General features: G+C 35.7%; 1 protein-coding gene across 21 annotated transcripts in view; it reads right to left on the bottom strand.

The window, feature by feature from the left end:
- Nucleotides 1-13,370, bottom strand: part of SOX5 (SRY-box transcription factor 5) — a 1,021,816-nt gene that overhangs the window by 207,458 nt on the left and 800,988 nt on the right. For all 21 annotated transcript variants that reach the window (XM_058743357.1, XM_058743360.1, XM_058743362.1 and 18 more), the window contains one exon: nt 779-951. In XM_058743357.1, coding sequence (XP_058599340.1) covers nt 779-951 — 173 coding nt within the window. The remainder of the gene's footprint in view (nt 1-778; nt 952-13,370) is intronic.

The following is a 13,370-nucleotide window of genomic DNA, read 5'->3' as shown; positions in this document are numbered from 1 at the left end:
AATGAATGAAATTTATCTACTCCAGTGGTTTAAACTACCATCTCTATGTAAATAGTCTAAGAAATTTAGTTGAGCCCTGTTTTCCCAACTGTCAGTTGGTATTTCTTGCTGTTTTTTCACATACCTCTAGTTGGAAAACCAACAGCTCTAATTCAACATGATAAAACCACCTGCTTTTCCGAATTGCCCTCTTCCTGACTTTACCTAGTAACCCCGGCTCAGTATCTTTCCTCAATCTTTTGCCCACTCAAAAAACTCAACTAATCATAACATTTCCACCTGTTTATTCTTCCCTTCTCTTTTTTCTGTGGTCATTTAAGTTTAGACTCTTACCTAGTTTAGATTCTCACTCCTTATTGAAGTTATTATAATAGCCTTCTAACTAAACTTCCTGTGCCATAACTGATTTTCTTCACATGTTGAATCCTACTTATCTGCAAAGCTCATACTAAACACCTGTTGAATGAAATCTTTCACAGCGTCCTTGACTAGAAATGTTCTCTTGACTCTCCATGATTCGATCTGGTACTTTTCGCATGACCTATCAGAATTTCACCTTGGTTACAATTACTTCTGTGTTATATAGCACGGAAGTAGCTGATTAAGCTTTTTCAGATCAAAGTTTTTTGTTTGTTTGCTTACTTTGTATTTTGCTTTTTATTTATTCATGTGGGGTGGGAAGAAAGGCTTTTATTGGACTTTGTGTGCCTAGGAGAGTGACCTATGAATAGCAGGCAAAACAATGCCTCAGGAATTTGTGTCTCAGGCTCTTACTCACCTGTTCTTGTTGCTGTTTGGCCAGCTCCATTTGCTGGCGCTGTTTCTCAATCTGAGATGCAGCCAGTTTCTTCTGCTCATCGTGGGCAGCCAATAGCTGCTCTCGCAGACTGGTCAGTTGATTGATCATACCCATGAGCTGCCTCTCTTTCTCAGCTAGGCTTTCAGGAGTCCCTGAAAATAACATAGCAATAAAATATACAAGAAAAGGGAAATGAGGAGAGAGTGATTTTTCAATGACAATGATTCTCTTGTATAAGAACTATTCTAAATGTAAGGTATATACCTACTATATACCTATATACACAAGCATATACCTACTTTGGATTTTTAACTAAACAGTGAAAAGTAATGGCTAATTCCCCTTTATAAAATATCAGAATGAACAAATATTTTGATTGTTTTTATGTATGATAAGTAATCATCCATAGCTTTTGATTTTACAAGTAAATCAAAAAATGTCTGGGTGAGCATCTACTATTGTAATGTTCTATGCTGGGATCTGACAGAAATAAAAAGAAGCCTAAAGCACAGCTCCTGGTCCTAAGTAGTTTTTTGTTTGTTTGTTTGTTTTGTTTTTTAATCAACTTAAAGAGGCAAGACAAAAACATGAACATTTAAGAACCATAGTTATTAAGAGATCAAGTTATTATTATCAGCAATACGATTCTCCTTTTCTCAAAAAAGAATCTTAAAGAGTTGGAACCAAGGAATTCTACATGAAAAAGGGGGAAGATATCTATTAGCCAATATAATTTTAGACAGTTTTCTCATCTGCCACTCAGAGGCTTTCTTCAAAAATAGCATATCGTTAGCGGATAAAATATTCAAGATTGAGAATATAAATTTAGGCTATCATGAGGTAATGAAATATGGTGGGAAAACTAAGAGATCATAACATAGCCACCCAAGATTATAGTTAATTCAAGACTTGGAGAAGAAGTCACAGCAGTCATTTAAGAATAAATAACATGCTCTGGATATTTAAAACATGCAATGAATGTTCTTCAACAGGTTAAAATACTGATTTGATGCACCAGAAAAGTGAGCGGTTCACCGAAACAGGAACAATATCACTTTTAGATGTTCTTTTCAAATTCACCAGATAGACAGGACCCCTATGGTAAAGTACTCGCAGTAGGAGAGAACATACTTTTTAATTACAATTTTCACTTTAATATAAGACACTAAGCACTAGTTTAATAATGCATTTGCCACCTGTATATGTAATTAGATAGAAGGATCTGTTACAACTCAGTCACCCTTCCCCATCCCACTGTATTTCTCTCTAACAATTTATGCTGAAGATGCCTGTGCCTTTTAGGAAATAGTAGCTATCATTAGTGGCTTATAATTTTCATGTGCCCATTTGGAATGGAAAAAGTTTCTAATGTAATTTAGGGCTAGAGAATAAATATCTAGAAAAGAAATTATGAATGAACAGAAGTCAAGAAGCATGCATTGCATTCCTTATGATTAGTACCTAGCATTACTCAGGGCAGGTGCCCAATAAATTGTTGCTAATAATTTATTATACTTCAGATATTTGGGTTCTACTGAACAGCTGAACACTTATTCTAAGAATAACAATATAACTGTTGCAATTAGAATTCTAATAATAAATAATCTAAATATATACTGGGACATTTTTTTAAAGAAAATATTCAAGTGACGGTAAGATATACATCTTCACATGTCATCAGTAAAGAGAAATACATGGCTACCACATTTCTAGGAATACATACTAGGAAAAGTAATACATAGCAGGCCTTGGAATCCTCATTATCTGCAAAGATAATTTCACTTATAAAAATCTAGCCCAGGAAATTATAAGAAATTAAGTATTAAAAAGTGTTTTATATGAAATATTAGAAACAATCTCAATTTCAAATGGGAATAATCAAATAATTATGAACACCCAGATCATAGAGTATTTTGCATCCATGAACAAACTTTGTTAGAGAATATTTAATGAGCTTTTTCATGATATAAAGCTAGGTCAGGGGCACTTGGGTGGCTCGGTCAGTTAAGCATCCAACTTCAGTTCAGGTCATGATCACAGTTAGTGGGTTTGAGCCCTGTGTTGGGCTCTGTGCTGATAGCTCAGAGACTGGAGCCTGCTTTGGATTCTGTGTCTCCCTCTCTCTCTGTCCCTCCCCCACCTCAAAAATAAAAATAAACATTAAAATAATTTTTAAACTAGGTCAAAAAACTGGGTAACAATAAAACATATGTGAAAAGGCAACCTACTCAATGGGAGAAAATTATATATCTGATAGAAGGTTATATATCCAAAATAAATAAAGAATTCATACAACTCAACAGCAAACAAAACACTTAACTAAAATCCAATCCAACTAAAAATGGGCAGAGAATATAAACATTTTTCCAAAGAAGACATAGGGAAGGTCAACAGGTACATGAAAAGATGCTCAACATCACTAATCATCAGGGAAATGCAAATCAAAACTACAGTGAGAGATCATCTCACACCTGATAGAATGGCTGTTATTAAAAAGACAAGAAATAAGCGTTGGCAAGGATGTGGAAAAAAGGGGACTCTGTGCACTGTTGGTGGTAGTGTAGACTGGTGTGACTATTATGGAAAATAGTATGAATGTTTCTCAAAAAATTAAAAGTAGAACTATCATATAATCTAGCAATTCCACTTCTGGGTATTTATGCAAAGAAAATTAACACACTGACTTGAAGAGATATATGAACCCTCACGTTTATGGCAATGGTTTTTACAATAGTCATGATATAAAGACAGCCTATGTCCATTGACAGGTGAGTGGATGAACACGCGCACACACACACGCGCACACACACACTCACACACACACACACACACTGGAATATTATTAAGCGATAAAAAATGAATAAAATCTTGTCATTTGTGAAAATATGAATGGAGCTTAAGAGCATTATACCATGTGAACTAAGTCAGACAGAGAAAGACAAACACCATATGATCTAACTTATATGTGGTATCTGAAATAAAAAGAGAAACAAGAAACCAATCTCATAAATTTGGAAAACAGATTGGTAGTTGCTAGAGGCAGGGGTATGGGGTGAGTGAAATAGGTGAAAGGGGTCAAAATGTACAAAGTTCCAGTTATAAAATAAATAAGTCATGGGGATGTCATGGTGACTATAGCTAATAACACTGTACTGCATATTTGAAAGTTGCTAAGAAAGTAAATCTTAAAAGTTCTCATCACAAGCAAACACTTTGGAACTGTGTATAGTGATGGATGTTAACCATACCTATGGTGGTGGTTATTTTGGAATACACACAAATATTGCATCCTTATGTTGTACACCTGAAACTAATAGAATATTGTATGTCAACTGTACCTCAATTAAAATAAAGAAAGAAAACATTGTATAAATATCTCAGTGTATGTGCATATCTATATTTATAGAAAAAAAAGACTGGAAGAAAATTAATATATTAATGGCTATTTCTAGGTGATGGAATTATAAGCCATTTTAATATTTTTATTTTTTTAAGAAAATCTTCTATAATTTTATTATTATTTACATACTTAGAAAACCTAGAAAAATGTATTTCATGTAAATATGTGAGATATAACTTAAAAGTCTAAGGTGACATTACCCATTTTCATAAGTGGTGTAATACAATGGGTAAAGAAATATACTTGTTTGTTGATGAGTATAAACGAATATCATTTTGGCATTCAGTATATGAAATATTAACAAAACTCTTTTGTCTTCACTTTGTCAGATTCAATCCTTCTCAGATACACACTGTTTATTTTAAACTCTCTGAGTCTTACAATGGATACTGTCTCAGAGTCAATGAAATATTAATATTTATGCCTACCCCGAGTTTGTCCTCAGGCCGTAGTAACTTACTTTTACATGCAGAACAGGTATCTCTGAGTGTAGATTTCAGGCGTTTTTTTTGTGTTTTTTTTTAATGTTTATTTTATTTTTGAGAGAGAGAGAGAGAGCGTGTGCAGGGGTGAGACAGAGAGGGAGACACAAAATCTGAAGCAGGCTCTAGGCTCTGAGCTGTCAGCACATGAGCCCGAAACAGGGCTTGAACCCATGACCTGAGCCAAAGTCAGATGCCCAACCGACCCAGCTATCCAGGCACCCTTAGATCTCAGTTTTAAAATTCAATATGTTTAAGGTGAGACTCCATTTTTTAAAAATTTTTAAAAACATCATTACTCAACATTCTTAGCTAGAAATATTAACGTCATCCTCAATTTGCTTCTCAACTACCCATCCTCCTGTATGTATTATATCAACAAATCATAATAATGTTTTCTCAAAATAGCCTGTTTCAGTTTTACTTTTAATTAGTTAAATGTTATTTCTTCAATATTATTATGTTCACATGACTAAATAATCAATAATTATAAAAGGGTATATAGTGAAAGGTCTCCTCTGAATACTGTTCCTTCTAAGGTAACCACAATTACTATTATTATCCTAGTCTTGTAAATGAAGATTTAACCATATACCAGAATATTTCTGCACTAATTTACCAGGGCTGTCATAACAGATGGGGTGGCTTGAACAGAAATTTGTATTTATTGGCTAGAAGTCCAGAACTAAGGTGTCAGCAGGGTTGGTTCCTTCTGAGGGCTGTGAGGGAAGGAGCTGCCCCAGATCTTTCTCTTTGGCTTATAGATGGCCATCTTCTTCCTGTGTCTTCACATCATCACTCTCTCTGTACATTTACATATCCAAATTTCCTTTTCTTTTAAGGACAGCCATCATATTGGATTTAGGTCCACCCTAATGGCCCCATTTTAACTTAATTACCTCTGTACAGACCTTATCTCCAAGTGCAGCCACATTCTGAGATACTAGAAGTTAGAGCTCTAACACATGAATTTTTAGAGGGACACAATTTGACCCACACAATTTACTTTACATAAAGGATACCATAGTGTAAATTGCTGCCTTACGGTATGTAGGAAGAGTTCTTGTTCCAGCCTCCCTTCCCCATCTCCACTGACATTTCTCATCAAGTTTTTTATAAATTGTTTTGACAAACTTTTAATAGAACTTCTTTTTTCCCGCTACAAGTTTATCCTCAAATCTGGTGCCAAAATTACCTTCCTAGAAAAACAAATCTACTCGTATCACTCCTATTTAAACACTTCCACTAGTTCCCTATTGTCTTTAGAATAAAATGTCAACTCATTCTTAAGAGTGAAAAGGTCCTAGGGCACCTGGGGGTGGCTCAGTCAGTTAAGCATTAGACTCTTGATTTCAGCTCAGGTCATGATCTCATGATTCATGGGAATGAGCTCCATGTTGGGCTCCATACTAACAGCACGGAGCCTGCTTAGGATTCTCTCTCCTTCTTCCTCTTCCCCTCTCCCTTGCATATGCTCGTGCATGCTGTCTCTCTCAAAAATAAGTGAACTTAAGAAAAAGATGAATAAGGTCCTTCTAATTATGATCCAACCTTCTCACTTTTGTTTGTGCATCCTAGGTTCTAGCCATAGTGACTTTTGTACCATTACCCACAAAGTCAATACCTTAACCTCAGCCATTCCTTCCCTAACATTAGTTCTTCATGTTCCAGATCATATGTCTTGTTCTTTAAGACTCTTATCCTGATTCTCATTGATAACAGTTGTTCCCTTCTTTTGGAATCCACACAGTGGATATCTTTACTATACTCCTTAATCATTGTATTATAAATCTGATTTTAACATTTGTACCCTAAAGTTAGCAGAGATAGCTGTGATGGCAACAGTTATAAATGACCAACTTTTATGCCCTCATATGCCTGGCATGTAGCAAATCATCTAAAATTTTAACGAGTAAGTCACTTTGCTTTAAACCACTCTCAGGTTTAGGAATGCCATATAGCCAAGAGAATAAGGAGATGTATTATCTTACATGAGTTACATAGATGTTCTGGTTTTGGTTTAAGAGAGTTGAGCTAAGGAACTTGAGCTTTTGCAAAAGAAGTTTTCTCCACTTTTATAAAAGTACTATGTTCAGATGGTGTAAGCCCTATAGTTTCATCTCTAAATTATCATAATCTTCATAATAATTATCTCCCAGTGGGTGGGGAGGGTCCAATAAGTGGTCTATGAGTATTGGAGAAACTAGTAAGAGTCACAAAACATCCTGGACTTTAAATATGTGTGTGCGTGTGTGTGTGTGTGTGTGTGTGTGTGTGTGTGTGCATGCATGCACAAACATCACTGAAAAATCCACAGGGCTCCCATACAAAAAGACAAACTACTGTTTCTTCACTTAGATTAAGATTTGTAAGAGTCATACAAGTATATAACACAATGGGGACACAAATCCTGTATCTATGAGTTCATGTTTGTGTGTCACTGATAGTAATTTATTTTCATGTTTCATTTCTTTGCACTCTAATGTGTTTTATTTATGCTAGTCCTGCTTCGATTCCCTTAGAATGAAGGATCACTGATGTAAGAGGCAAAAAAAAAATTCTGTTTCAGTTCTTCCTACTGCCTAGAAACTACAGACATGGTAATCATTTGACTCATTGCTATAGTGCTATAGGTTCCACAGAAGTACAGGTCAGAACATTCCTTAATGTAATGTGACACAAGTCATGAAGGAGGGGAACCAGATTGTCACCCCCCTCTCAGTAAGAGATATCACTATCCATATATTGCTATATTCTTTTGTCTGCCTCATTTTCCATATCTAACTCACTGGAATCCCATCAACCCTAGAACATATAAATTAGCCCATGAATCTTTATTTCCAGTACAACCTCTTGCTTCAGGCCATCAGTATTTCTCACCTTCACTACTGCAATAGTTTTCTAACCATTCTACCTGCTTCCACATCTTCTCCTATGAAAAGCTATTCTCCAAGCAAAAGTTCAGTGATCCATTTAGAAAGGTAAGCCAGATCATGTCACAGAGCTGTATAAAAACATATCATCGCTTTATACTCCATATAAAATAAAATCCAAACTCTTTACCCTTAAAAAGCCCTGAATGCTCTAGCTCTTACCTTCTTTGGCAACATCTCTTCCATTTCTCTTTTATAAAAATGCTTCAGTCACATGGCCTTCTTCGAGTGCCTCCAATACCAATACACAAAGTTGCTCCCACCTTAGGATCTTTGCACTCCAATTGTTTCCCATGGAAAACTCTGTTCCTAGATTAAGATTTCTCAGTCTTGGCATTGATGATATTTTGGACTAGACCATTCTTTTTCTGGGGAGCTGTGTGCTATAGCATGTCTGGCTAGATGCTAGCAGCACTTCCCACCTAGTTATAACCACCAAAAATGTCTCCAGACAATGCCAAATTTCCCCTGGTAGAGAACCACTTCAAATGACAGACTTTTCTCTTTCATTCATTTTGCACATACCCACAGAGTTCCTTCAATGCCCTTCAATGCCCCTATTCTAGGTGTTGGGGACACTACAGTGTCTACACCAGAAAAAAATGTCTGCTTCAGAGAGCTGACATTTAAATGGAAAAGATAATAAACAAATAAACTCAGATCCAACCAGAAGTAATATAAATGCCAACTTCTCAGACTGCCTACGCCAAACACTGAAATTAAGGAAGACACCATCTCACTTTCCATCACATCACTTAATTTTTATTCTGTTCATAGTAGTTAATACCATAGGTTGAATTGTATTGATATAGTTATTTATTTATTGAATCTTCCATAGAGAATAAGCTTTAAGACAGCAGAATGCTAGTTTGTTTTGTTCAATGCTGGATACTCAGAATCTATAGAGTAATGCCTACCACAACATAGACATTTTATAACAACTTCTTAAATGAATAAAGCAAAGTTCATAAGAAAAGAGAAAAATCCTTGATTGACTGATAATGTACAATTCTATGCACAAGGAAAACCCTCATCAGGATTACTCAAATTAAAAATGGTCTTGAATACATTTGAACTAATAAGAAAAAAATCTGTGGAAGCTGATATTTCTCCAATATTGTTTTCTTCCACTCAAATGAAATGGACATATGGTTTGAAATAAAATGATCAAACTCAAAGTAAATTGCTAGGAGTTATTACCCAAATACAGTAAATGTAAGAGTAAACTCACTCAAGAAGAAGGGAAAGGGCCTGGAATTTTGACACTAAAAATAAACTGGGGATTATTGTTTCTTCCTTCAAAAAACTTACCAGAAATGTAATTCTTTGTTTCAAAGTATAGTCAATTTTTGCCAGATTTTTTTTCCTTTAATAATTGGTGCTTCTTAGATTATCAGTGTTATAACTTGGACAGGATTTTACTTGGTTTAATTTTTTTAATGTTAATATTGTTGCTTTCAACTGGTATTGTACTTGAAGGATCTAAAAACCATTTGTCCTGCCTTTAAAATTTCTGTCTAGGGGCGCCTGGGTGGCTCAGTCGGTTGAGTGTCCGACTTCGGCTCAGGTCATGATCTCACAGCTTGTGAGTTCGAGCCTTGCATCAGGCTCTGTGCTGACAGCTCAGAGCCTGGAGCCTGCTTCGGGTTCTGTGTCTCCCTCTCTCTCTCCCCCTCCCCTGCTCATGCTTTGTCTCTCTCTGTCTCAAAAATAAATAAAAACATTTTAAAAAATTTAAAAAAAATTTCTGTCTAATGAAAGAGCCTCTACTATACTATACGCTTTAGAAGGGTAGAAATCTGTCTACTCTACTTGCTACCATTATATCTCCAAAACACAGCACATGACAAGACAGATAGGAATATCTGTTGAATGACCTAAAAATATAATGAATAAAAACTAACTTAAGTTAGTCTAAATTTACAACTAAAGCTTCTTTCAGTGGTGCTCTTATTGAACAAGAGAGAAAAGGCACACTCCTTCATCAAAGGCATTAGTGGCATCATTCCAATTCATTAAAGGAGTATTTGTTAGGTGATCCAACTTATAAACATCTATGAATTGGTCTTTTTCATCAAGAACAAGTTTAATCAAACTTTGATAAAGTTTATCTACATACACTTTACTGCTATGTAGATAACCTGAGAGGTTGGATTCAATTAAAATTATACAAGGAATAACATTATTTATTATATGACAGAATAAACTGATTCTATTATACACTGTTAATACTATAAATAGTCTTAATTTATAGATTTCTATAACTGTTTTTGAAAAAACAGTGTTTTGTGTTTTGAGTGTGTGTGTGTGTGTGTGTGTTTTGTTTTGTTTCTGGTTTTGTTTTGTTTTTTTTTGCTGCTTCAATATCTTAAAAAGTAGGCTTTGGCTTGGATTTAAATATTCTACTATAGAAAGCTTTCAGTTTTAAAGGCAACTGACATAAGAGTGAAATGGAACACTTGACAAGTAGCTATGATCTTTACTGTTCTTTTTTTTTTTTTAATTTTTTTTTACGTTTTTATTTACTATTGAGACAGAGAGAGACAGAGCATGAATGGGGGAGGGGCAGAGAGAGAGGGAGACACAGAATCGGAAGCAGGCTCCAGGCTCTGAGCCATCAGCCCAGAGCCCGACGCGGGGCTCGAACCCACAGACCGCGAGATCGTGACCTGAGCCGAAGTCGGACGCTTAACCGACTGAGCCACCCAGGCGCCCCATGATCTTTACTGTTCTTATCCTATGTTGGATGTTTTGCTACCGAGATATGACATAAACAAGATGTGTGCGTCATCATTTCTGTAGTGAAAGCAAGCATCGTTCTTATTTCTTTGTAATTCCATACTATTTATTACAAATATTTACCTTCTGAGATTGTAATTTTACAAACTTTCCCTATGATTATCCCATCCACTTACTTGGATATTATATAAAAGAAGTAAAAAAAAATTTTTTTTTAAATCACATCCAACTTGCCACATTACAGACTTTAACATAGCCAATAAAAATCTTTTCAAAACATGGCATTTTTATTTTTTATTTTTATTTTTTTTTTAATTTTTTTTTCAACATTTTTTATTTATTTTTGGGACAGAGAGAGACAGAGCATGAATGGGGGAGGGGCAGAGAGAGAGGGAGACACAGAATCGGAAACAGGCTCCAGGCTCCGAGCCATCCGCCCAGAGCCTGACGCGGGGCTCGAACTCACAGACCGCGAGATCGTGACCTGGCTGAAGTCGGACGCTTAACCGACTGCGCCACCCAGGCGCCCCAAAACATGGCATTTTTAAATTGTCATTCATTCATCAAGTGCAAACTGGATCCCTAAGTTTGGACTAATGGTAAGCTAGGTAGTACACAAGGGCAAGGTAAATGCATAAATAGGCTAACAATACAAAACAGCTGTGTGGGCTGGGGACTGATCTGAACTGAGAACAGCATCACTGCATCTGAGGGTGCTGCATCCAGCTGTATGGGGGTTTTCAAGTTTTAAAGGATTTTAGAGATCATCCATGCCAACTTTACTGAAGAGAGACCATCCAGCCTCATGCAAAGAACACCGGCTTCGAAGACAGGCAGGAATAGGGTCACATCTTGACTCTGTCACAGTTAAAGTATGTGGTTTTGTATAAGTGATCTCTCTTTCTCTCTCTCCCTCTCTCTCTGCGAGTCTCAATTTATTCCTATGTAAACTGGGAATGAAATGTCTCTGTCATTTTGTAAGGAATAATGTTTACAGTGTGCCTGTATATAGATGGGCATGTAATCAATAGTAATCTGCAACTGTTTTTAAATGAGCAGATAAGGCAATAAACCAAAAGAGTTAAACTGATTTCCACAAGTTCTGGGAACAATCAGGGCAACATGATACCAACTTTTTGGCTACACTATGCTTCCCCAGTTAAGAGAAATGGTCGTTTAAAAAGAGGAAACGTTTCTGGATTAATTCCATCATTTAATAATCTGGCTGGTGTAAGCTTTGGAGTCCATATCTATAAGAAAAAAATAATGTTCTTAAAATTATTTTAATTTTAGAATCTTCACTTCCATTGCACAAATGAATTTTTATTAAGTGAATGAATGTTATTTTTAAATGAGAGAAAAAAAGGTTGAGGAAATCATATTTTTATTTTCAAATATAGAATCCAGATTAAATATGTAAGATTATCTGTTTAAAACATGCATTATTAAGTACCTGCTTTGAAAGATATGTAAAACTTCCTAAGACAGAAATCAACGAGATCCAGTGTCTGACCATTCTCTTCCCATTGTTGGCTATGTTTACACACTGGCATAAAGACTCTGGCATTCTGGGGCAGAGCAAGTCAGTGATGTGCAGAAAACATGAAGTCACTTTTTGCTTTTACGGACATTGCCAAATTTATTTCAGAAATTTATATGCTGCACAGCACTAGTCTTTCTCCGTTTCTTACAAAGTGGTTTTTACAAAAAGGGAAAACATTACTCATAAGCAACTACAGAGGAACTATAAAACAAGCTCACTAGATTAAAACCATTAAATATTTACTTTATTTAGAAGTGCATGACTATATGTGCCTTCTTTATGGCTCACTCTTGCATGGAACAAATTTCAGATACAACAGTTCCCTTAATAAATAATATTTCCAACCCCCTTATAAAAATGTACAGATATATTTTTTAGCTGAATGTACAAATGACATAAGTCACCAAGTTACTATTAGCAAAGCATGCAATTCTTAAATAGTTTTTTTTTTTTTTGGTTTTAAAAGAATGGGTTTAAAACAACTTTCAAAGTGATACAAACCCTTACATGTCTAAATACTGGCATTATAGTTTCCATGTTTCAAACTTACAAACTCTAAGGATCTCTTTATTTATTACCTGGGATCTGATTCCTTTCCCACACCTGCTTGTTCACAAATTGTCTAACGTTATTTAAACAGAATTATCTCTTTCAAGCCACATACTGAATCCACCTATCTCTTTTATCTCCAAATGTGATGTCACCTAACAGAGGATCTACTTTAACCCACGTGTTGCATCTAAAAATTATGTATTTATCATGAGTTCTAAGAGGCCAAAATATTGCTGAATGGCTTATTTCCTTGAATCTATTACTGGCATTCTAGAGCTGTCTGGTGTTTGCCTTTATGTCCCATCTTCTAGAAAGAACGAAATTATAGCTTTCAAAAGAGCCAATTTTTTATTATACCAACTGCAGCTGGCATTTTTCAGAATACAGGATACAACACTTTGCCAGCCAAATTAATGCATTCTGAGCAGGGTGAGAAAGGGTCTAACCAGGGATACCAATGGGAAAGAAACCGGGCTTTAACAAATTCTTCATACAAGGCTGGTGGAGAAACTGATTTGGGCTTATCTGAGTGACCTAGCCAGAAAAACCTCTCAAACAGTGCCCTGCTCTTATAACTTCACCAAGAAAGAACGATTTGAGAGAATTTTGCATGCAGATTTTTTTGGTTGCAATTCTACCAAAAAAAAAAAAAAAATTAAGTCTGTAGCATATACAAATCCTGCAATGACTTTATTGAAAACCAAATGCTCTGTTTAGATTAGTCAAAGCTGCCCTGGATCCCCAGATACTGTCCTCAGGTGAAGTGCCAATGCATTGACCTTCAGTGTAATGGAATTTCATGCTAGCTAAAACAACGCGTGACACTCGTGGTTGCCAACGGGAGTGCAAGCGCTGTTTTTCTTTTTTTTTTTTTTTCTCTTCTCAGCAACTACAAGGCTATAGGAGATATTCCTTCACCTTT

This window comes from Neofelis nebulosa, chromosome 8 (assembly GCF_028018385.1).
Source record: "Neofelis nebulosa isolate mNeoNeb1 chromosome 8, mNeoNeb1.pri, whole genome shotgun sequence".
NCBI lineage: Eukaryota > Metazoa > Chordata > Mammalia > Carnivora > Felidae > Neofelis > Neofelis nebulosa.
Note: the sequence above shows the minus strand (reverse complement) of the source record. Positions and strands in the feature narration are given on the sequence as shown.